The 26800-nt window shown below is 33.8% G+C and overlaps 2 protein-coding genes across 2 annotated transcripts; one reads left to right on the plus strand and one right to left on the minus strand.

The window, feature by feature from the left end:
• The first annotated feature begins 6818 nt into the window (after window positions 1–6818).
• On the plus strand, window positions 6819–9009 carry LOC21398678 (patatin-like protein 3). The gene is made up of 3 exons (XM_010111333.2): window positions 6819–7925; window positions 8490–8552; window positions 8704–9009. The coding sequence occupies exons 1-3, from the start codon at window positions 6975–6977 to the stop codon at window positions 9007–9009; spliced, it is 1320 nt and encodes a 439-aa protein (XP_010109635.1). The 5' UTR covers window positions 6819–6974.
• A 5411-nt stretch (window positions 9010–14420) lies between these two features.
• LOC21398679 (auxin transporter-like protein 2) lies at window positions 14421–20698 on the minus strand. Its single transcript, XM_010111334.2, has 9 exons — window positions 19966–20698; window positions 19454–19711; window positions 19171–19356; window positions 18839–18951; window positions 18535–18718; window positions 18227–18324; window positions 16198–16405; window positions 15344–15601; window positions 14421–14758 (listed from the first exon to the last, which is right to left on the minus strand). Exons 2-9 carry the CDS (start codon window positions 19637–19639, stop codon window positions 14528–14530), a joined length of 1464 nt encoding a protein of 487 aa, XP_010109636.1. The 5' UTR covers window positions 19640–19711; window positions 19966–20698; the 3' UTR covers window positions 14421–14527.
• Window positions 20699–26800: the final 6102 nt, after the last annotated feature.

Genomic DNA, 26800 nt, shown 5'->3' on the forward strand with positions numbered 1-26800 from the left:
CATCTCCTCTTCGCCGATGACTCTATTATTTTTGGGAAAGCTAGGAAAGATGATGCAAGGACAATTATGGAGATCCTTGAGATGTATGCGAAGGCGTCGGGGCAAGTGATCAATTTTGCTAAGTCAAAAATTACTTTCAGTCCAAACACTAGGGAAGAATCGAAAGATGAGGTTAAGGGGTGTTTGCAGCTTGATGAGAATAGTCTCTCTTATGATAAGTACCTTGGGTTGCCCTCTTTTGTCGGTAGGAACAAACGGGCTATTTTTAATGCAGTCAAAGATAGTGTTTTTAAGAAGCTCAAGCTTTGAAGAGGAAGGCTATTCTGTATGGGAGGAAGGGAAATCTTGATTAAAGCAGTGGCCCAAGCTATTACCACGTATACCTTGGGTGTATTTCGGATCCCTCAAACTCTTTGTCAGGAGATTCAAGCTATGATTTCACGGTTCTGGTGGGGCGGCAACGGCACTGAGAAGAAGATTCATTGGGCAAAGTGGGAGCTATTATGTCGTCCTAAGAGAGATGGGGGTATGGGCTTTTGTGATGTGGGAGCGTTTAATCAAGCACTTCTGGCGAAGCAGTGTTGGCGAATCCTTTCAAAACCTTCCTCCTTGGTGGCCATGATTTTTAAGGCTAATTATTTTCCAAAGGGTGATTTTCTTGATGCTTATATTGGACACAACCCCTCATATACTTGGCGTAGTATATTATGGGGACGAGAAATGTTGAAGAGTGGCATCCGTAGACGTGTTGGTTCTGGAAAATCCATTCGATGTTTTAGGGACCCTTGGATCCCTAGACCTCATTCATTCCGTCCAATTACGGCAGTGACTGAAGAAACTGAAGATTGGTTGGTGGAAGATCTTATTATTAATAGGCAATGGAACCGGGAGCTAATTCGTCATATTTTTCTCCCTATTGATCAAGAAATTATTCTCAACATGCATTTGAGTTGTGGCTCTAGTGAAAATCTCTGGGTGTGGCATTATGATTCTAAGGGGCTCTATTCTGTTCGTGCCGGCTACAAGCTAGCCATGGGTCTAAGAAATTCGCCTAGTAGTTTTGGAGGGAGAGGGGATAGTGTGTGGCGGAGGAAACTGTGGGATCTTCATATCCCGAATAAAATCAAGAATTTCATGTGGAGGGCAGCTTCCGGTTTTTTACCAACCTTTGCCAATTTAGCAAGGAGGGGGATTAATTGTGCAACAAGATGTCAGTGTTGTGGTGAGGAGGAGGAGTCTACTTGGCATGCTCTATGGATGTGTCCTGCTGTTATTCAGGTGTGGGAAGTGAGTGCCCTTTGGCACAAGTTAGAGCCTCTCAACACTGGAGGTTTTGAAGCTCTATGCGTTATGTTTAGCAAAGAAGCAACTGGAGAGGATCTTGAAATTTTCTGTGTACTGGCGTGGGCGATTTGGGCGGCTCGGAATCAATTTGTACATCACCGAGTATGTCGGGAGCCGATGGAGATCCTAGGTACAACTGGGCGGACAATTGCTGATTTTCAGAGTTGTTGGGATCCGGCGGCCAAACATCAGACTACGGTGCCTGTTAGTGAAGTACGCTGGAAACCTCCGGCAGCTGGACTTCTGAAGCTTAATACTGATGCGGCAGTTCGAGAGGGTATGAGTTCCATTGGGATAGGCGCTGTCATCAGGGATGGGGAAGGAATAGTATGTGCTTGTCTGGCGAAGTGGATTGCGGGTTCTTTCTCACCTTTTTTAGCTGAATGCATGGCCCTTCGGGAAGGCCTAATTTTCGCACAAGAGCAGGGGTTATCCATCAGCGTGGCCGAAGTTGATGCTGTCCGTGTAGTTCAAGCGGTCAAGGAAAGCTGAACGATGGGTGAAGAAGGTGTTATTATAGAGGACATTGTTCGGTTATTATCCTCTATGGGGAGGTGGGAGTGCTCTCATATAAATAGGAGTGGTAATGATGTTGCTCATGTTTTAGCTTCCTTTGGTTTTAATTGTTCACATGATTTTGTTGGGGTTTATATGATCCCTTACTTTGTATCTTCGGTTGTACTTGCCGATTTGGCTGTTTAATTCTAAAGTGGTTTTCGTGTTCAAAAAAAATATGTCCTGGCTCCTTTTTTGTATTGTCTTTAAAATATGCACATTATTTGTTCAATCCAAAACTTTTTACTACATTTCAAATTGGTTAGTAAGATTATGCCATATTAAAGAGAGTAAAACTGACAGTAAAATTAACAAATCAACATAAACCTCATGGTCATGTAAGTCAACAACATTCTGATCAAATTACTTAGACTTTTAGGAGAGTCGATAAACTAACGGTGCAATATAAAATGATCTGAAAGTGAACAAAAATTTAAATCAATTGATCTAACATGCTCATATACATACCTGGTGATCTGGCGACCTAAAATTCGGCACCAATCTAATTTCTAAACCTCCTCATCCGGAACTAATTTGGTATTGAGTCTTGTGATGTAGTCAAATTTTTTTTTTTTTTTTTTTGAAAATGATGTAGTCAATTAACATTAGCTAGAGATTTTAATTAGTAATAAAATTGACAAAGTCAACGGATGAACCCCACGTGTGGTTAAGATCTTTCTTCGCTGCCACCACTGAGGTGTACATATATATAGGTAGGAATTGCCGAATTGGTGGCCAAATTTTATAAAATTCTGAAAAAGGCCCGTACAATTTCGCCATTCATGCACAGTCTGCCTAACACACACAGCTAAGCACCTTAGTACATTTGTCAATTTTGAAGGGGACCCTTCCAATAACAGCAACTATAGGTACAAATGTATATAATTTGTATATATAAATAGGTGTATATATATATTATATACACCCACACACGATGGCTATGTTTGAAATTGATCCCGTTTTTATTTTTCACTTTTTTTGAAAAAGAAAAAATAGAAACGTTCTCAAAACGGCGTTTAACCCAATAAAAATAAAAAAATGAAAATGAAAACGATTTTTTAACTTAGTGTAAAATGAGAAAGAAATTAAAAATGATTTTTAATCGTTTTTCATTTTTTATTTTTATTTTTTCCTCTCTGGAGCAGAGAGAAAAAAAGAGAAACATTAATAGATTTTTTTTACACTAAAAATAATTTGTTGATAAAACTATCAAATGTATTTTTAAAAATTATTTCTGTCAACAATTAAAAACATTATTATTATTTTTTTTATACAAAAATAAAATAAAATTATTTTAAAACGAATTTCAAACGATATTTCTACTTCCATACTGGCATTATATTTTATGCTTGTTGTACGTACGAAAATCCGATGGGATTTGCTCATTTATTGTCACATTTGGTTCTGGGGATTTGCTGAACTGTCCCAGCAGGACTAGCCGAATGTACGATCCATTTGAACTACAACCGCAGGCAAAAATAAAAATGCTGAAACTATATAGTGATATATATGGAGAAGATATTTGGCATTGTAGTAAAAAGAAAAGATATTTAATGATAAAGGATGTTGCTACAAACGTGGTTGTATTTTTTTTTTAAATAATTTTTGTAATGAAAAAACGCAGTTGTAGTTGTAGTACTTGTATGTACAAGTCTTGATATAATTAAGTTAGAAATACCATAGAATAATATACAAATAGCCAAGCAATTAATGTAAGTTATGTCCCTTTTATTGTAATGACTATATTAGTTCAACGGTTCTAAATGATAAAAGTGTTTCACTTTCTTTCTTTTGTTTTCCTTCAATTTTAATTTATACATGATGTTTTAGATTATTGATTAATAATAATGGCTTGTATTTTGAGGTATTATATATTTATATCTTCATATTTATACGTAAAACTTGTCTTCTCTCGATCAACGATAAATTTTGGGTTGAAAAAGACCTAGACGCACTTAAAATAAAATAAAAATAAAGAAAAATAAAATTACTAAAATTTTTAAAAAGGACCTGGAATTGAAAAGAAAAAGAAATTAAAACAAACTGGATTATTTGGCATTGTTTGGCCGGTAAGAATGTACAAAAAATTAAACCATATATGTCTCACGTATGTGGACTTTTTTTTTTGTTGTTTTAGTTTTTTTTTCTTTTTTTTTTTTTTTTTGCTTTGCTACTATGAAAAGAACTAAAGCTGTGCATATTCATTATAAAATGTGGGTATGTTTGTTTCACAATTCAAGTTCTTAATTTAAATTGTGTACGTAAGAGAAAAATATTGTAATAAAAAAGTTAAATTTAAATTTTTATGAAAAAAAACATAGTAGCAATAGAACTTGAGTTGTGAAAAAAACAAGGCTGAGTTTTGAACTCAAGAACAATCAGTTGAAAAAGATTTGAATGAAACATTTGGCATTTTTTTTCGCAAAAGGAAAAGGAGGAAGGAAAAAGAGAAATAAAAGCCATTTTACACAGGACGCAGCCAATATCTTTGAAGGGCCTACAAAGGATTTCTTGTATCCACCGTCGGAACCAGAGATTTGAAACCATACATTGTACCTAGGAAAACAAATATTTTATTGTACCTATGTCGCAGCTTATAACAAAATATCTTTCATTAAAGATATCAGCATTAAACCACCGGACATGAAAAAGGTATATATATAAATACTGTTATTTATTGAGTATGACGTGTATCTCACGATCGTCGATGAGGATCCTCCAACTAGTTTTAACCAGTCTTATGAGACGCTTTCATTTTGAGATTTGTAAACTTTGGACAAAATATGTGTCTTTATCTACTCTCTACATGTCCGGTTATGCTTCTCTTGCAACCACTTCTCACTTTTTCCTCTTTTTGGGTTTGTAGTTTTTATTTCCTTTATATGGACCTCGATTTATGGTTTCACCTCATAAGCATTGTGTAGAATGTAGAGACAAGCTTATTTTCATGCTTTACAAGAAATCAAGAAAGGATTAGCTGAGCTCAATATTTACATCTTTAGGTAAATCTATTGCTTCCACATTAGACAAGTATTCCGAGTAAAATAGTAATTTGCCTTTTAAACTAATTTTGATAATTTTCATTTTAAATTTACAAACTGTATAAATTATCCATAGTTGTCTTTAGAGCCGGCAATATGGGTCACGACACGATAAAATGACTTGAAAATGACATGAATTTCGCGGGTTAGGGTTGAGAAAAAAGAGGTTCGGGTCAGAATTGAGTTGACCTGAAATTGACACGAAAAACACGGGTTAATTTCGGGTTGGACCCGCCTAATCCGAACACGACACGAAACTCGTAAAAATCTAAAACATACATATATTTTGCATTACATATTTTTGATTTTATTATGAATTTGTAATATCATGATAGTTATACTCAAAATCTTATACTATTATTTGCTTAATTTTAATGGATGTTATTATATTTTAGTGTGTTATAAATTTTAAGTTATTTCTAATATGTAAAAAACTAAATAAACATATACAATTTTCGTGTCAATTTTGGGTTCACGGGTCAATTTTGTGTCACGGGTCATTCTCGTGTCGTGTCGTGTTCGTGTTGCGGTTTGTAAAAAATTTCATGTTCGGGTTAAGTGCAAATTTAGAAAGAAACGTTCAAAACACGATATGTAACACGAATTGTCACCTCTAGTTGTCTTAGAAAGCGTTAACCTAATAATATTCATGATATCTTGTGATAGAGTCAAATTCGGTATAAATGTTATGCTATGCCTACAACCACAATGTTAAATGTATTTTTTTCATAATTATCAAGTTTTTAAATTTATAAGTGTTGGACTGTAAAGTGCGCATGATGCTACATGACCTAAACTTTAACGCTGGGATTTATTTGGAATAAAAATCCATATAAGGGGAAAGTATCATTTTGAAATTTTTATGTAATATTTGAAGTGCAATGTTGACGGACTGAATGAAATGGGTAATTTGAAGATCATGTTCTTGATTATAGAGTGCCATGAGGCCTCCCCGTGGCTATTCCTATACAGGTGTCAAATTACAGACTTAACCTAACACTATCCTAGAGACTCCCGCATACGTACCTGGTGGCTTTTTTCTTAACTAAAAATAATCTTTTAATTTTAAAATGACATTAAATTTGAGAGTAATTTTTTTAATTAAATATCAAAAATTGACATTAGCACTAATTTAATATTACACAAGAGATGCTCTGACTAACTCGTAAAAATATATAGCCGGGGTACTCTAGATGCTCTTCTACTTGTTTTTCAATATCAACTCGCTGGAAAAACTACTTGTTATTTTTTACTTGAAGAATGTCGTTTAATATTTGTGGAAACCATGCACACAAATTCAAAACAATAATTTATCTGTTAAGTCGGCATTAAAAATGGAGTATTCCTACCAAACCATTACCAAAGGAGATGATCGTCTTTTCCTGCACATTAACCAGTTTTGGTCGTATGATCATAAGTTTCACTCTAACTAAGCATGGGTATATATGGACCACTGTTTTAGAATGTCAATAATTTCTTAACTTTTTTGTTACAGTAAAAAGTTTTTAGAAACAATCACATGTAACTTTTTTATTACAGTAAAAAATTTTCACATAACATCACATTTCAACTCGAATTAAAAATTTAAATTAACAAACTGAATGGAAATTCACGATGAAAATAAAACCGCGTACTCTTAAAAAATGTCGAGTCTTACTAAGTTGGATTTTATCTATCCACTTAACGAAGCCCGCCTTATGTGAGCGTCGGACTTAACTCTATCGAGATGAGTAGAGAGCTCGAATGAGAGTAGCCAGCCACCCGTGGGAGGAATAGGGAATGTTCCAAGATGGTGTAGTAGTCACAACTCACAAAAATGAGATCACTGATAAAATATTAAACGCGCACACAAAACTCAGTCCACACATGCTTCTTCATATTCACACCTATTAAAAGCCCCCATATCCCCTTCAATCCATACTAATTTCATCAGCGGCAGCAGCAGCAACGACAACAACACCATTACATACTTTTCTCTCTCTCCTCAAAATTTTTTTTTTTTTTAAACTCTCTTACTTCCATTTTAGGGCAAAAATGGCGGCAATATCCACACTTCCCATGCTCAACATCGACTCAAACTACGAAGCCGACAAGCTCACCCACGAAATCTTCTCAATTCTGGAGAACAAATTCCTCTTCGGTTACGATGATCATCGCAAAGCTAACCATGATCGTAACACTAAGCTTCCCACTCCGGCGCAGAACGGAAAGGTCAGAATTCTCAGCATCGACGGAGGCGGCGCCACCGGGGGAATTCTCGCCGCCGCCTCACTCCAACGTCTCGAGTCCTCCCTCCGGCATAAGTCAGGAAACCCAAATGCTGCCATCGCCGATTACTTCGACGTCGTCGCCGGCTCCGGTGCCGGCGGTGTCCTCGCTGCCCTTCTCTTCACCCGGAGTAGGGAGGGCGGGCCGCTGTTCACCGCCCAAGAGGCCCTCAATTTCATGGTCAAGAATCGCCGGAAGATATCCTGCCCCTCGCCGGCAGGAATTTTACGGCGAGTTTTCGGATCCGAGAAGAAGGTCGAGAAAATGTTCGGAAAGGTGTTTGGGGAATGTACTCTTAAGGACACGTTGAAGGCGGTGCTGATCCCCTGCTACGACCTTTCTTCTCGCACGCCGTTTTTGTTTTCCCGCGCCGATGCGGTCGAGATGGACGGCTACGATTTCAAGATGAGGGACGTCTGCGCCGCCACGTCGGCCGATCCTACGGCTACGGGCGGGGCGTTGGATGTGAGGTCGGTGGACCGGAGGACGAGGATCCTAGCCGTCGATGGTGGGATCGCGATGCACAATCCGACGGCTGCGGCGATCACGCACGTTTTGAACAACAAGCAAGAGTTCCCGCTCTGTAATGGCGTGGAGGATCTTATTGTAATTTCACTTGGGAATGGAGAGTCGGAATTTGGTGTGGGCGGTGTCACTTCTTCTCCTGCGACCGCGGGGCGGCTAATCAAGTTTGCCGGCGAAGGAACTTCTGACTTGGTAAGAATATACTATTTGAATTTGTATTGTTCTTTTGTCTTTTAAGCACATTTTTAATTGTAGTTTAATAAAGGAAATAGTAAATTATGGTAATTTCAATAATTGCTAAGTGTTAAATTAAAACACAGTAGTGGTTGGGGGGCACCATGATAAAAGAACCAACAAATTTTGGCCCCGTTCATTTCGCCGATTCGAGTTTAGAATTTGAGTTTTGCTACAGTAAAAAGTTCTCAGAAACAGTCACATTTAACTTTTTTACTTTAGTAAAAAGCTCTCACACAAAATCACATTTCAACTTGAATTACAAACTCAAATCAGCGAAGTGAACGGACCCAAATATAATCGAATTTTTTTTTTATATTTTTCTGTAAAAGGATTTGTCGGTTGGAGTTGGAGATTATTGTTACGATTTTTTTTTTTTTTTTTGAGAATGATAACCTCATTGTCCTTTTTGCAGCCAGAAAAATTCCTTTGATATTTTATTTTAGTAATGAATGCAATGATTTCTGATTTAACTATAATATAAACCTAATTATTTGTAATTCTTTTGACTTAATATTATAGGTGGATCAGGCAGTTTCGATGGCATTTGGAGAGTGTCGTACGAATAATTATGTTCGCATTCAGGTATATCTCTCACGCTCTACTTTAAATATAATAATTATGACTTTTTTTTTTTAATGGAGCCATATTTACATTATTTTTCCAATTCATAGAGTGCACTTTTTTTTTTTTAATAAATATCCAAAATTTTAATTCCAATTTAAAAATATTTCAGGGGAACGGCATTATAGCTAAAAACCAAGGTGGCTGGGAAAATGCAAAAGTGCCCAAGAAGAAAATAGACATATTGTCACAAACAGAGAATATGTTGGCCCAAAAAAACGTCGAGTCCGTACTATTCCAAGGGAAGAAGATAGTTGGGAACTCAAACTTGGAGAAAATAGAACATTTTGCCGGAGAACTCGTTAAGGAACAAGAAAGAAGAAAAACCAGCATTTTGCCAATAGTGGCTTTGAAGCAGATGTCACAGTCCCCGAGAACATCCTCTGCCACAACTCTTTCCACACTATCCTCCAATTAGTTTAATTGGGAGGAAAGGAAAGGAAAAATATTTTTTTATTTTATTTTTTTAGTTGTTAAAAATTACATAAAATTTAGTTATTAACGTTTAGTTCATGTATTATAATTATGAGATTAAAATTATTTTCGATTTACGTGTATTTTTTATGAAAAAAAATACTGTAACGAATTATGAATCATGATTCGAATTAAGGTACGAATCCTCCTACCAAACGTCACAAATAACTCTATAGGGTAAGTTTGGTTGAGGTTAATATGTTGCCGTTCGGATGAATGACAAAAAGGCATCCGAGTCTGAGATGCAGAGTTCACATCTTTCTTTTTTTTTTTTTTTTTTTTAATTTTTGCAATACAGTTGAGTGTATTATATTTATAATGTAATGTTGTGCATATGGAAGAGTTGTAAAAAGGGCATTTGGTGCCAAGTTTAAATTAAAGCTTCAATTACAATGTTGTGTATCTCATTATACTCGCATTTCGCTTCAGTTTGATTGGCTTTACTGCACTTCCCTTTCCCTCTCATACTCAGTCGCAAAAGGAGTCTCTATTGGTTTCCATCGTGCTATGCCTTACTGATTTTGAAAAATCATCCCAATCTTTCAGTCTTAGAGCCTGTTTAGGAGAGCTTTTTGAAAGCTGTTTTTAGTTTTTTAAGTCTAAAAGTTATTTTTAGAAGTGTTTGAAAGATTTGTTAGAAATATTTTGACTTTTCAGAAGAGCTTATAATCAAAATCAGAAAATTGTGACTTTTAAATAAAATACTTCTGAATAGACTTTAAAACTTATATAAGAGTTTAATTAATGCATTATAAACTTAATTTTAACACTTTTATTGCTTATTTGAAAATTAAAAATCATTTTAACCCATTAAATTCTTTGTTCCAAACACTTACAGAAAAATCATAACTTTTACTTCTCTTCTTTTATTGGTTAAAAATAAAAACAAAACTCTGTCAAACGGCCCTTAACTATTAACAATGTTAAATTGCAAATTGTTTTGACTAGACAAAAATTTGGATGCGTAGAAAAGACTTTACACTTAAAATTCTCAATTTCTTTACCTTTTTTAAAAAAAAAAAAAAAAAAAAAAAAAAAAACTTTTGAAAAAAAAGGGGTTTCAATCTTTGAAAAATAAGGAGTTTCAATCTAAGACTTAAAATCTACCATTGAGTGTGCATAATTATCGTTGGGTTACGCTGTAATGTAACTATATTTTTCCCAACTTCTTTTAGAGAAAACCAAATAAACACCTCTTTAAATAGGCACTCTTATATATTTGACCCACAAATATTAGTCCATTGATTTCTATCTACCGTATGGATTATTAAAATTATACCCCAATGGCCAAAAAAGTAATCTATAAGATACCACCAATAAACTACCAGATACCATCAAAATTAGAAAATCTCTAGTCACCGTGTCATCGAAAAACCCTAATTGGATCCAGAACAATGAAAGATAATCACTATAGAATCAATCAATCTATTACAAAAAGTTATATTTTATAGGGATGCTGAAATAAATAAAATAAGCAAGAGTAAGTATGGTCATATACCAACGAAACATTTGTTAAATGAAAATTAAAGGATCAAACCCCACCTCTAATCACACTTAAGCCTTAAGTAGTAAGTTGTATAAGTCAAATTTCTAATCATTTCTCTGCTTGGTGAATGGTGACCTACAAATTTACCACGAATTTTTGCCAAAATTATTTCTGCAATTAAAATTTCAGGTGTTCAATTGCACTCTAGATTAAGCAACCTCCTTAATACATAAGGACCATGTTCAGCAATTCTCTATAATACATAGTCAATAGATTGTAAAAAAGTTCTCATTCTAACTTTCAAACAATTATATAGTCAATCACACTAAAAAGGGGTCTATTAGTAAAGTGACTTTTTATGCTTTTGAAAACTTTTGAGTAATTATGCTCAAGATTGTTGAACTTTTTTTTTTTTTTTTTTTTTCAAAATATATGAGCACCAAACTCTGATATTACCAACTGTTGTGCTGATGAGAAAATTAATGCTGTGTAAACTTGAAAGAGTATGTTTGAATCTTTGATAAGTTGGGAGCTATTTCTATAGTTTCTTGACAGCTTAAGAGTTGAAAATGATTTTAATTATGAGAAAGAAATCAAATGTCCCTTTGAGATCACTGTCAAATGGTCCGAAAGGTTCCAAATGTGACCGTAAACACTACCGGTCAACCATACAGAGAGAGGCTATAGACTCGTCCAGTTTTCCATACTTTGCAAGATGTCTGAAGTAACCAACTAGGCTACCAGATGGTGTGGACACAACCCCTATCCAATTTTTGACACTTACAAAGATACATATAAAAGAAGTTGATTTTAATAAAATATAAAGACCAAATATAGTATCAGAAATATTTTTCTAATCACTTTGGAAAACTTTTCTTAAAATCTTTATGCAATTTTATAAGGTATAAACATCTAAAGTGCGTGTACATAAGGCATAACCATTGAAAATAAGAATTGAGAAAATTCTCAAACATTCAATACAAGACTTAGTTGAGGATACAAACCTATGAGATACTAGTCTTGCGTATTTTCCAAGTTTTCAAGCTCTATTTCTTTTTATATCTTGAGTTGATTATAATCTAATTGAGAAAAACTGGCTTAAATATACTCAAGATTAATTTGTTAGTAATCTCACAATCACTTGTTTGTTTTTATCAAAATAAACATTTATTAAATGTTGGGATCAACAGTGTGATAATTATACTAATCCTTTGTGCCAACCTCACTAGTGTACAAGTTTTCTTTTTTAATAAGCCTACTGTGCAAAGTTTGGTGCTTATGGAAAACTCTTAGTGGTCTAATGACATAATTAAGGAGATGGGTATGGAAAGGGTTGAGCTGGAGGTTGGCCATGAATATATGGACTAGTGGAAAGAACAAAAAGATTCATGTTTAGGACATTGAAATAGTGAGGGTGTATAAAAAGCAATAATCTAATTTATATTTTAGGTAATGGGTGGGTTTAGAAAAAGTGTGTGAAGAGTAGATTAAATGAGTGACAATAGAGCCACCTTTATTATTATTCTTATTAGGGTTACAACTTATTTACGTTTTTTTTAATTTTATGGTCATTCTTAGTTTGCTTCTTAAATTTTAAAAACTCTTACACTAAAAATTCTTAATCAATCCCCGCTTAATCCAATTAGTTAAAAATTATACATATCAAAAAGATGAGATTAATGTAGTTGTGTGGTCTTTTTCAAATTATTTGTTACTAAACGTTCAGAAATACCACATGACCATACTAATTTTTTTGTTTCAATTTGCTTTTAACATAAATTCTACAAGAGGGGGTTAAATGCATGAAACCACCCAGATTTCAAATAAGACGGTGGACTACTTCTACTAGCATAACAACAACTTATCATTGGTAACACGGTATACTACCACCGGTATGAAGGTGAATTATCACTGATAACCTTGTAAAGAACCTATAAGGAGCATTCTTTATATTACAAATTTTTATTTTATTGTTTTATTTTATTGCAAAAATACTTTTTCCTTACAAAAATCAACTCATAAGGCCTAATTATGGCATTTATGTTGGACAAGGAATGACAAACGCAAAGCAAATGCACCAAGTTGTTAACTAGGATCCAAGTGGCATGGATCTAAGCAAATTGTGTAAGTACTGATTCAGCAAAAGCAAGCAAAATACTCTTAACACATGCATTAGTCCTATAAGGATTAAGGGCTACGCGCTTAAACAAACTCAGTGGTGTTACTGCTACAGAGATGCTATAAAGGAAAATCTCCAAAATCCCTCAACTCAAGTACGTAAAAATTTTTGGTCCATCTGATAAATCAAACCCTGTGCAAATTTGATATCCTAATGGTATATAATCAATGATATTATCTCACACTATGCAGAATATTTGGACAATTTTTATCTAACTTTTAGATATTTTTTTTTTTCGTAAGAGGTCATGTAATGACATAGCATAATATGGTTGATTGGATGCTATTTGAGATACTAACACTTGAAGTATGGGAGGTGAAATATTTGATTGCGGAATGCCGGGATGGTCACATATAGTTTACAATATACTAAGAGCATTCCAAATGCAATGCCAAATCAATGTGCTAATGCTGAATTTTGATATTTAAATAGGAAAATCACTTTTCAAACAATGTTATTCTTGGTGTTAAATTTCGCAAATGTTATACTTGGTGGTAAATTTAATACTAGATAGCATTTAATTCTTATTTATTGATGTATTAATGTTTGATTATTACAATATTAGTTGTTTAAAATTATTTAAAACTTAACGATTATGACAACATATTAGTATAGCATGTGACGTAGTGTTATGAATTGAAGAACAAATTAAAATAACATATTGACTTTGGCATTTGCATTAGATACGGTTAAAAAGCGTGCATACTTATCCCCTCCTCTAATTCACAATTTTTTTCCCTAAAAAAGAAGAAAAACTTTCATTTTTGCTGGAGGATTTTAAATTTTTAATCAGTCAATCAGCGGTTTTCAAAGCAAACACTGAACAACGTTTCCTTATAATTTTTTAGTACTAAATTAAATAGCTCGGCGTGGAACATGACATGAACTTGGGCGTCCGCAAGAAGAATATACATTGAACCCTCATTTAATAAAGGGTCAAGGACATAAATGAAAAAAAAAAGAAAAAAAAAAAAAAAAGAAAAAGAAGTGGGGTTTCTTCTTTTGGATAATGAACCAAATATCGAGCTATAATGTGCTGCTTTGAGTATGAAACCATAAAAGAGGTTCATGTATGATATGCATCTTCACATGTGGGATTGAAGAGAGAATATCAAGGAGTAAAGAGTGGCACGTGACAAACAGCAGAGCAAAGCTTGTGCAGCCCATGTGGGATTCGGGCGGGGCCCACGCCAAAGTTTCAGAGACGAATCTACTTTTTTTTTTTGTTTTTTTTTTTTTTAGAGCCACAAAGAGGTTTGTCCACGGTGCATTCAAAAAACCAGACATGCCCATACTCTTTTATCCATTTTTATAATCAACTTTGGAAACATGCTAGTAATAATGACACTGCAAGTTATAGCAACATGAACAACAAAATCTTTCATAATATCATCTCCCAACCAAACTATATATCAAAAAAAAAAAAAAAAAAATTGATGACAAAAAATAAGAACCTAAAACATATATATCTTTAATTTAATTAGCCCATGCTTTTATAGCAAAGGAATCATCACAATTCAACACACTATTTTTCTTATCAACTAATTTAACAAAAAATTAGAAAATCAAAAAGACCCCCCCCAAAAAAAAAAAAAAAAAAAAAAAAAAAAAAAAAAAAAAAAAAAAAAAAAAAATGAGGCCCCCCCCAAAAAAAAAAAAAAAAAAAAAAAAAAAAAAAAAAAAAAAACAGCACACATAACATGTAGGGGAAATATTACTATTTCCCCATGTATGGTACAAAATATGAGAGGAGAGAATTTGAGGAGAAAGTCTGTCCGGCAAAGTAAGGTTGTTTTTTTAGTGATGCGGGTGCGCCGCGGCAGTGGCGTTCCCCGGATGAGTTGGCGGCTTGCATTGGTAGCACTTGGCAAAGAGCCCGAAGGTGTCGATCTGCCTGATGAAGTTGGTCATGCTTGCCCATCCGCCGAACCCGAACCCGACCACAAGCACCCAAACAACAACGAAGGCATTCAACACGTACATCCCCGTCCAGCTTGGTAAAAAGAATGGAGGCTTCTCTGCCGCATTCTGTGAAAAACAGTAATGGTAAATAGAGTTAACTAATCAGTAGTCTTATAGTGTCGTTAGGTTAATCAGTTTTTCCGACATAATTGAGTCACATTTGTCAATGTTTCGTTTTATTAGCTTCTTTTTACCAAAACACCTACAAAAGTCTCGAGCATTTATTTTAGTAAATAGAAACCATGCTAACGAACCGTGAGAGACGAATAGACAACCAGCTCTAATTGTTTGGCTATTTTACATGGCATTTAGACCCTATAAAATATAAAAAGCTTTTCTTCCCATATCGAATATATATAATTTGACCGAGTTTATTTCACCGAGTTTTTAATTTTAAGTTTCTACTGTAAAAAACTCTAAAAAAATATTACATTTAACTTTTTTACTACAGTGAAAAACTTTCAGAAAATATCACATTTCAGCTCGAATTGAAAACTCGAATCTACCGAGTAAACGAGACCTTAATGTTTTCTTTGTTTTTGTTTGTTTTTTTTTTTTTTGGGCACGAAGCTTACTACTTTTTTAGGCCCTGTTCCTAGTAAAAAAATTTAATTTTTGTTGAAAAAAGTACGGTAACATATTTATTTTTACCTGTCGAGCTGAGGCTTTTCTGTATGTTAGCATATGGGCTAAAGATGGGATAATGTAGACGGTGAAGCTAACCAAAAGAGCCCCAACAGCTGAGTTAATGGGCCCAAAGAAGGGGAAGATTATGGCCAAGAACCAAATTGGTACGACAACTGGCAGTCTAGCCAGAGCCCTTAAACAGATGCTCCTTGTGTCATGCATCCCTATCACCTTCTCCCACACGAAGTACAAAGGCGTACATGCAAACCCAAATGTTATAAACTGCACAAAAAAGTCCAATTGAATCCTTGTCAGATATACATATAAACATGAAATTCCTTTTTTTAACCATTTTTGGTTATTAAAATTTTAGGTCTCGTTGTTCAGTTCATTTGAATTTTTAATTTAAATTTAAATATGATTTTATGTGAGAGTTCCGTTTGGTAGGGGAATTCGAACTATGATTTGAATCATGGTTCATGATTTATTACATAAAGTGTTTTCTCTAAAAAAAAAAACACACGTAAATCGAGAATGATTATGAATCACGGTTCTGAATTTATGAACTAAACGTCCGCTAAAAATATAACAGAGAAAGTTAAATATGACTTTATATGAGAGCTTTTAACTGTAATAAAATTAGAATTAAAAAATTAAATCGGTAAAATAAACGAAACCTTAAAAATTCCTATTTCTTAACGGGAGCTTTCTTCTCTGTGTATGTTTCTAAATACTAAATTTAATTTAAATCATCTAAAAAAAAATGCAATTTTTTTAAAAGTAGGCAAAACTGACATAACCTGTACTGGTATGGACGGATTATAAACAAATTAAAGGCTAGATATTGTGTGACAAATAAAAAGATGAAATCGATTGACCTGATGAATGAGCATTAGGATAACGGCGGCGTCACGGAATCTCGACTTGGGGAGGAGAGAGAAGGCGTTAGAGTGGTTGAGGAGTTGATCCCCAAAGGCCCAGTAAACGCAGGCAGCTGACGGAAGTGTTAGTGTGAAAACGTAGAGTGTGGCCAGCAAATATATGTACTTGAATTTCTGAGGCTTCCACATGGCGTGCATGATTTCCCTGAAACGTTTGTAAATAAATACAAAGGACGATTAATTTTAAAACAGTACAGTTCCAAAACCCAGAATTCCATTTAATCATGGGTCGTTCCAAATTGGGTAATTAACTATTCTGAGCTCAAGGAAAGGACAACACTGGACTATTAGTAACATGTTTAATTAACACAGCAGCTTCCACCAACGATTACGATAATGCCCCTGATGTCATTTCTCTCCTACTTCCAGCTAACACTTGACTATAAAATAATTTTTAGTCTCATGACTATGATGGAGAAATTATGCATTTGGGTAAAAGACAAAAGAAACTAAAATATATCAGCTGAAAAGAGATGACGAAAGAAAACAAAAAACTCTAATCGTTGATAAAGTTGGGACCAGTTTTACTGTGCAGAAATTTTCCCACGGGAGTGGAAGGAGTTGGGGTTACAAGGTAATATGTTATTTTCCTGAGTAAACCAAAAAGTGGTAAGAGGGAGCAAATATATATAATTTTGTCTGTGGGTCTCGAACACCGAGACGGCCGGCAAAAGCTGCAAAGAGAAGCCGTGTAGAAACAAATGCAAGAAGAAAAGAACAGCAAAAAAAAAAAAAAAAAATATATAACATCTTTCCTTCAAAAAAAATAAAATAAAAATAAAATAACAACAATATATATTTCCAATCCATCCACGTCTCAAGAGAGAAGCAAACAAAAAACAATGTGATACCGTCCATGAATGAATATATATATTGTCATGGAATTTGGCAACCACAGTTCAATATCATCTTTAGATTTATATTTTCAACATATTTGTAGTTGGGATGAGATGGAGATGGTGGTGGTAGAGATCCCCGATATATAATGATCTTTATAACTCTTGAAACTGAAACTTTATTTTGTTTTGTTATCATTTTTCTTCGCTATATGTATGACAGAGAACGAACATTACGCGCCACAGAGGCAAAGGAATTTCTCGCTTACAAGTGATAAAGACAACCTGTAATCATACCAACTCAATGACAATTTTAATTTATTCTTCTTTCCCGGTTAATTAACATCCAATGCATGTTCCGAATCAGGTAAAAAATCACAATCATGGTGCAGTAAAATCTAAAGACAACACTTTTTTTTTTTTTTTTTTGAAATAAAAGACACAACGTTTTAGGTTACAGTATGTACAAATTTGTAGTTAAAAATGTTACATGGTCATTTGTTAGAATCACGAGCAAAGTAAAATTGACAAAATGACTCTTTTAATTTTTAAAAAGAGCATCTATCAAGTAGTTCGTTATAAAAAATAGTTGTTCTCGATCGCAAATAAAAATCTCTAGAAAATTATTGTACTAATAAAACTTTCTTATTAAATTATAATTATTTTAAGTTTTACACACAATATTTGATAAAAGCAGCCAAATAGGTATTTTCTTCCGTCACGATCATCATCTGATCGTGGCAATAATATAACATGCAAATGTAATGATGGAAAAGCTAGAACTTTAATAGAGTTATATAAATATATATGTGCGTAATAAAAAGAGTTATATATCTAATAGTTATATGTGTGTGTATATGTAAATTGAGGTTTAGAGTTATTAAGAGAAAAAAAAAATTGACGTTTAGAGTTCAATCCTAAAAGTGAAATTCATTAAAAGAGTACGTCTAAATTCTCTTTAATCGATTATCAATCTCTCAATATAAAAAGATAATTATAAATAATAGTATCAGAGGTTTATAGCTAGGGGAAAAAAAACAATTATACATATATATGTATGTATTGAAGCATGCGCGCATATATATATATATATATATATATATATATATAATAAGAAAAAAAAAGCTTACACAGTCACGGCATGACCACCGAAGGTGTACAGTATATTGGTGGCTCCGGTGAAGTAAAGTACAAGTTTGGTCGGACCAGAATGTACAACGCCCTCAGCCTAGAACACAAGAATCAAATTTTTAATTTTTCACCTTAAACCACTTTACTTTTTACCCAAAAAGTAAAAGCGTAAGATATAAAAAAGAAAAAAAAAGGGTCCATCATAATAATGGTTTCAAGATCCGAAACATTAATATGAGTTTGAGATGATTATAACGAGAACAAGAAGTCGTGTAATTTGTTTTTATTTTATTTTATTTTATTATACCTGGCCATGAGTAAGAGCAGCAATAGCGAGGTACCAAGCAGTGTAAGTGGTCATCCCGAGGCCAAGAAAAGACCAAATCCGGTAGTTGTGGAAAGAGGGTATGAACACCGTTGTCGCACAGCAAGCTCCAAAGATGTACGTCCAAGTCCTCTTGTCCAAATTATCGTTGATGTAGTAAATGTTACTGCGGTCAAAGAAGATCACCAACAATAGAACTCAAAAATTATTTCACCAAAACCCAGTTACGTATTATAAACGATTATTTGTTTTTCAATACACGTAAAAAAGAAAAATAACATTTTACCTTGCACAAGCAATGAGTTGGATGACAGATCCAAATAGAAGGAAAGTGCAATTGAAGGCAAGCCCCAAGGCTTTCCAGTAAGGGCCGAGTAACCCATCGAGCACTTCGAACCACTGCAAGTACAATATTTGATAAGTTTTATTGTCGATTTTTTCTTTTTTGTTTGGATTAGGTGTTTGGTGGTGGTGAGAAATTCACATCACAACGTTGTATGAACAACTATTTTACTAATTCTTTTTAAAAAAAAATTATTAGATTATTAGTGTCATTACATGATCAATTATATTGTTGTTGTTGTCATTTATTATTATTATTATTATTATTATTATTACCTGTATGACATGGTTCTTGAAGCTGACATTCTCTTTCTCCTTTCGGCTTCGGTACTCAACATAGAGCACACTGATGAGATACGCAGTCCAGCTTCCAAGCAGACCATAGAAAACCTGAAGAATGAGTCCTGAGAGCATACCCAGTTGAGAGAACGAGTACGGCAGTGTTAAAAGGACTTGGGCAACCTACAAAAATGTCCAAAAACAAAACAACGTTATAGGTTTTCTTTTTTTTTTTGGGCAAAAGAAAAAATTGGGTTCTTGGGATTATGTAATATGGTACTTGATTGGAAGCGCAACTGAACCAAGCGTCCCAAGCCGAGCCACCATGCCAGAGAAAGGTCTTGACACTAAACACTGACTGATTCTCCTCTTCTTCTTCTTTCCCTTCTTCCTTGGCTTCATGATGTCCATCGGATTCACTAAAGTTCGAGACTATGGCTTCCTCTGCTTGCTTCTGAGGCAACATTGTCTCTTTTTTTTTTTTTTTTTTACTCTTTTTGTTTTCGCACAAAAGGGCAACGTCTAAATCTTGGTAGATCTGAAGCACATAAAAAGACAGTTAATGAGACAAAACAAATGTAACCAAGAAAACGCAACCCCAGAAAACGAAAGGCAATAAGAAAATACCACAACCCCAGATCCAAATACCAGAGAAAATTCCCCCACAGAAATCCAGAAGCAAACGGATAAAATAGAGGGCCAAAAAGGGAAAAAAAAACTTCTAAAACATGTTGTTCACGAACTAGGCTGACCAAAAGAGAGAGAGAAAACCAGATCAACAAACTAGTTTACCTTGCACGATATGTCACTTTCTAAAGTTCGAAGAAAAAGCGAGCGAGCGAGCAAGCAAAGCCTAGATCTTTCACTCTCTTCCAAACAAAACGATCTTATTTCTCAGCTTGACTTTGATTTATCAGCTTCTTTTTCCGATGAAAAAAAAAGAAGAGAGTCCAGTACAGAGCAACAGTTGATGCACAGAGAGAGAGAGAGAGAGAGAGAGAGAGAGAGAGACTTAAATGCGTTGAAATAATTGCAAGATCTTCAGCTACAGATCTCCTTAGCCCTGTCAAAAACTACGCCTAAAGATATCCACTTTTAATGCAGCCAACAATCTGCACAGACAAAAGCCAGTGCCGAATTCCCAAAGACGGCGAGAGACCTCAAAAGCAGGAAAAAAAGATTTTAAAAATTTATGAAATAGATTATATAAACAAACACAAATCTCTCACTACAGAAGAAGAAGTTGGACTTGGAGGTGGAAAAATAGACCCCTTTTGGCTCTTAGTTGTAACTAAATATGTGCATATATATTTATTATAAAGTGTAGAGAAGTTTCTCTTTGGCTTTGAAGAAGAAAGCTTTGAATGAGTGAGTGATAAAGTTTGAGAGATTGGAAGAGATGGGGGAAAAAAAAAAAAAGGTGAGAGAGACGAAACCCCAATTCCCTGTATTCCAATTCCAATTCGATTCTTTGGTGACTGACAGAGAATTTGGAGAGTTCAAACTTCAAAGTGAAAGGGCACGTTGTTTCTGATCAGTAAGGATCAAGTTAAACAATGGTCCTTCCCTTTTATACAACAAAAGCAACTGCTTCAACGGCTCTGATTATGTATTTAGTCAAAATTTTCCTAAAATGAAAATGACATTTTTTGCAATTGGAAATTTAACCCTTTTCAATTTTCATTTTTGGTTATTATTATTGTTATTATTATCGTGTACCATGCATCTTTTTTATTTTATCTTACTCTCCAAATTGAAATATATATATATATATACACATACACACATGTATTGTTACCCTTTAAGAAAAAGTGAAACATATATAAGTCTCTAGATCTAAAGGTTACTTTCATGTTTGATCATAAGTCACATTCGCACGCATTACATCAATTTTATTTTTTCCAAAACTCCTCACCTTCCTCTTTCTGTAAATAATAATAATAATAATAATAATAATAATTTTTTAACATAACTTGCCACAAAGCATGTTTCCAAACATTATATTCTAAAATAATAAATTCAATCAAAATCACGGAAAAATATATGCAAAGAGTTAGTTTAGTTCGCTGATTCGAGTTTTTAATTTGAGTTAAAATGTGATTTTATGTGAGAGTTTTTTACTGTAGTAAAAAAGTTAAATGTGACTGTTTCTGAGAATTTTTTTTACTGTAATAAAACTCAAATCGGTAAAATGAATAGAACATTTATAACTTGATAAAAATTTAACAGTTTAAATAAGATGGTTCTTTTAAACTGTGTAAATTAAAAAAAAAAAAAAAAGACAAAATTGCATATTGCAGTAGGTTCTTCATTTCATTAACATAATTTTTTTTTTTTGTCCTCTAACGGTGAGTAAGCAGATCCAAATCTCAGTCAATAATTCTTCTAGGAACTTAATAATTGCCCAAAATTAATTAATTTCCATTTCAGCTGAAATATTAATGTCTTTCTTTTCCTATTTTTCATTTTTCGAGTTGGATTTTAATCTTAATTTTAATTAGTATCGAGGCCCCATAAACTTCCTCCCCTGTCTCCCAACACAAGGGGAAAAAGATGACAATCCCACGCGTTAAGATTCTTCAATGCAAAACCCAGCTGTTAAGCCGTTGGAATATGTTGTACGTGGTGTCTGAAGGCGTTTGGAAACCACGCGCCCTTGTGGCATGTGGGACTAACAGTCCCCGATGATAGATACGATAGGATTTTTTTTTAAATCGTGGGCCGCCCAACCCAGCCAACCGGCGATTATGGAGGCCCATTATGATCTTTTTTTTTTTTTTTTTTTTTTTTTTTAAAATTTTGGTTTTTTTTTTTTTTTTTTTTTGACAAATGTTAGGCTGCTCCGCGCAGCGCACGCGTGTATTAATGAAGGAAGAAAGGCTTGAACCGAGCCGAGCTGAGCCGAACCGAGCCATGATGGCCTCGCCACGCCACGCCGGGTCTTCGCACGCTTTAAAAGGAAGACACGCGCGCAATGAAGAAGCCTTAAGCCCCACTTTCCCGGCCGGTAATCATATTAAAGATGCTCTTTTAGCTCTTTTATCGGACGGCTCCGAGCAGCTCATTATCTACAGTTGGCCCCACCCCTCACTTCCCACTTTATCCTAGGATTCAATCTTTCTGATTTTATTCTTTATTTTTTATTTTTTCCATGACAATTATAAAAAGAAGTTGAATAGAAAATTCAACGTGTTTATGTTCCGCATATTTTACTGATTTGAGATTAAAATTTAAATTTTATTATAGTAAAAAAATTTTAAAAATAATTATATTTTATTTTTTTTATTATAGTAAAAAACTCTCATATAAAGTCACATATTAATTTAAATTAAAAACTCAAATAACAAACTAAATGAGTCTTTAATATTGTTAAAGATTTACAAGTGACGAGAAATATCTCGTGAATAATAACGTCCTTATTTTCATTTTTTTTTTAAATTTGATCTTTTTTTTACAACTATATCTGTGTAACTTTGTAGGATTGCTGTAAATAATTTACGCTGAAGGAAAGAAATAAATTTACAAGATAAAGTGATTACTGTTTCTTAATCTTAATACATTAACAAATTGGAAAAAAAAAAAAGAAAAGAAAAGAAATGGAAAGGGAATTAGAGTCCTTGATTATTATGCATTAGGCGAGCTTATCATGGATTTGACACAAAATCTTTTCAATGAAAAAGGTTGTCGCATGTTGCATGCCCAAATAATCATACTCATGAGAAATTAGGTCCAAAAGGTTTTCATAAAAAAAAGAAAAAACAAAAAAAAAGAAAAAAGAGAGAGAGAAGGTGGCTGCCGCAAACAAAAGGTGGTGGAAACGGTAGCGGTGGAGCCACAAAGCCACCATGAGTTTTTGGAGTACTATAAAGATGAGAGAAATATATATATAGAAAAGTGACATAAGTCATATTCCTTACAAAACCCCCACGTTGCACCCTTCAAACGGGGATTTGTCGGCTTGGTGAGGGTCTCCCTCTTGGCCCTCTCAAAACACATCCTCCACTTCGATTTTTCTGCCACTTAAATTTCATAAACCCCCCCATCTTTGTTTTGCCCCCATTTTCATCTTTTATTTTAAGTGCGTAATGTGTAAACATATAGAAAAGAGACATAAGAGTGTGAGAGTGACTTTAGACGTTTTGACCACTAAAGGTGAATTATAGTGAGGTGGTTCCGACCAATGAAAGAGAGCCGTTCAGAATTGTCAAACCCCATGAACATATTTTATAGACGCAAGAGATTTCTTTTTCCACTTGTTTTTAACTTTGGAGGCTTAGTGGGAGTGGTAATGATTAGTGAATGGATTTTGACGCCACTAAACTCTTAGCCATGAGCATCAAAATTCGGAGCATGTTCAATCGTTGCCCCTCACATGGGACCCAATATCATCCCAACTCATATTTTAATCTCCTTACACCTATACATACATTTTAATTCTTAACCAAGTCATCAGTTACACGTGGACGTTACATATTAGCAAAAATTGGTAAAAATTATATAGCGTTGAGATTCGAAAACCTGTAGTAACTAGTAAGCATCGTTTGGAAGGTTAAATGTAATTAGAAAACAAAAGCAATACATAGATTCTTGATTCCATAATCCATATACACAATTGTTATAACTTAATTTTCACAACTCAAAGTCAACTCTTTGTATGATCAAAATAGAAGCTAACAGCTCAAATATGTTTTTTTTTTTTTTTTTAATGGTGCATTTATAGCTGAGGAGAAGGTTATTTAATCTTAGGTAAAAACAGTTTTATGTGAACATATACAGATTTAAGGGAAATAGTTGAAAATATGCCAATACGAAAAACTTAAGAAAGTATATAGGCCAATTTTTAATTATAGAAATTAATAGGCCATAATTTGTCAAGTTATGGTTCATAACCAGATAAGTTATGGACAAACTTGTCAAGTTATGGTTCATAGCCAGACAAGTTATGGACAATAACTTGTCAAGTTATGGTTCATAACCAGACAAGTTATGGACAATAACTTGTCAAGTTATAGTTCATAACCAGACAAGTTATGGACGAAAACAGTAATTTAGCATATTTATTAACTTATGTAAACTATTGACCTATTAATTTTAATTCATCTCAAGTCTTGTCCTATTTTCATCTTTCGCCCCAGATTTAATCGTTAAAAAACTAATATAATGTACCTATAAAGTAAAAATGCATCTCCTACTACAAATATTCCCTTTCTTCAAACTCATTTAATTAAGACCTTAAATGACCAACAATATTCTTTTTTTTTTTCAACCAATAATTAAGGGCACCGTTTGACATTGGAGTATCATCTAAGTGGAAGAACCGATTGCTAAACGACCGGCTCTGATAGGATTCAAGGAGATATCTCAACGTAAGTAGCTTCACAAGGCAAGTAGTCCTCGATTTTATACGCTACTCGCTATCAACAAGTAGCCACAACCTCAAGAATGCTTGATATCATCACGCATCCACAACATAAAAGTTTCTAACTAAACGTAGAGTATCGAATGTACCACATCGGCAACTACAAATTCAAGAGACTTTGTTCAATGTGGTCAGCAAGTAGGGCTTTGCAACTTAATGTAGATTAAACATAGCTCATTAATGCGGTTTAGTTTAAACATAGCTCCGTCTATAATCCAAAACATTCGAAATAAGCATTGATAGAAGTTCGATCTGACTATGCAGGCATGCATCCATGATCTCCTTATGAAAGGAAGATACTGGTTGGGGAGACTTCAAAAATTTAGGAGGGGAATGAGGCTCATTAATGCGGGACCAAAAGTCATAATCTTTAGCACTTTGTCATTTTACTTTTATGAGATAAATTGCAAGAAGAGTTTGAGTGTGTATTATATATTGTTAAAGTATAAAACTATTCAATAAAAATGTAACCACTAAAGGGGCCACAGTGGTTATGTTAAACCATTAAAATTCTTAGTGTTTTTTTTTTTTTTTATTTTTTTTTTTTTTTATTTTTTTTTTTTTTTATTTTTGTTTTCTTTTATTTTTTTACACTTTGATTCATTTTTTCCTCGAAGAAGTGCTTGAGTCTTCGTAAGAGACTCCTCAAAATGAGGGTCCAAACGAGTAGTACTTAGAATGGATTTTCGAATCTGATCCTTAGTGATGTTTAAAGGATTTAATTGCGCCTCTTCCATTAGTTATAATTTTTGAGAGAAATGGTTGTGTCACTCTTTGTATTAAAATATTTGTAAAATTAACTAGCTAGCAGCATTAGCACTTTGCGATATTCCACATTGTATGCACACTTTCTTTGGTGGCCGATTGGATTTTGTGCTATTAGTTTTGTAGTGTTTTCTTCCATTTATTTTCTATTTATAATTTCCAAACATGAAACGAATCTTTTTCATTTAATGTTATAAAAACTGAAGTACTTTTCTTTTCCCTTTAATTAAATTCACAGTTTCATGGAGCTTTATGTATTTTATATATAGTTGGTACACGCAGTTAATAATGCAATCATCAAATGGCTATGGTTAGTGGAACTTTTGCCGAGTACTTTCTAGGGAGAAGACTTTTTTTGGATCAAACGCATTTTTAAAACCACATGGAATCTTAAAATATATATAGAGATAAGTAGGAGGAAGAGGACTATTGGGTGGGGGCCAATACTTATATACTCTAAGACGGAAAATGCCTTTTTATGAGTTCAGGGATATATAGTGCTCTTTGAGGGCTAGCTCTTGATGCTTCCACTGACATATTTAGGGGCTGTTCTGCAGCCTTATTTTTAAGTTAAAAATTTTAAAAAATAACTCGAGTTATAATTTTATTTAAGTTCATATTCTTTTAAGTTTGAACTCGAGTTTAACACTAAAATTCGAGTTCAAGTTTCCCCTTCAACTTAAATTTAGAAACTCGAACTCAAATTAATAAACAGTATTTTTTCTATTCTTAAAAATGCTATAACTTTTTCGTTTTAATTCTGATTGAGATGATTTTTTTCTATGCGTTGACAACGAAAAGACGAATAAAACCCCACCCATATACCCTATTAAAATTTTCCATCAGCATTGAGTTTTTATTAAAATACTATCTAAATTCAAATTCAAATTCAAATTTTGACTCACTCAAATACAAACTCAAAAAGATTCTTATCTCAAACCATAACTCAAATGTACACAACCAACACACAAACTCAAGTTACAACTTCAACTCAAGTTATAACTCAAACTCAACTCAAAATTCACACTCAAATCACCTAACTCAAAAACAGCAAAAGAACAGTCCCTTAACTTTTTACTATTATGGAAAGCCATGGAGGAGTACTCACACGGCCACAAAACAAACCGGCCTAAAACCAAATTAAGCTTGATTGTTAAGCTCTTTTCGTTTGTCTAGAGAAATGGCTCTGTTCATGCGCTTATAGCTAGAACCACTTGTTCATAAATCAATAATTAATGCACCAGTTAGAGTCTAGCTGAAGCCCTTGCCACTCCTGAGTGATTTTTGAAATTGTCTAAAGCTAAAGAAAATGAGAGCGTGAGATGCACCATCTGATCCCTTTTTAATTAGCAAATAATCATGATAAAATAATAATTAATGCACCACTAATGTTATAAGGTAATAGTAAAACACCGTAAAACGCATTAGTTTGATATTTTACCA

This window comes from Morus notabilis, unplaced genomic scaffold (assembly GCF_000414095.1).
Source record: "Morus notabilis unplaced genomic scaffold, ASM41409v2 Scaffold751, whole genome shotgun sequence".
NCBI lineage: Eukaryota > Viridiplantae > Streptophyta > Magnoliopsida > Rosales > Moraceae > Morus > Morus notabilis.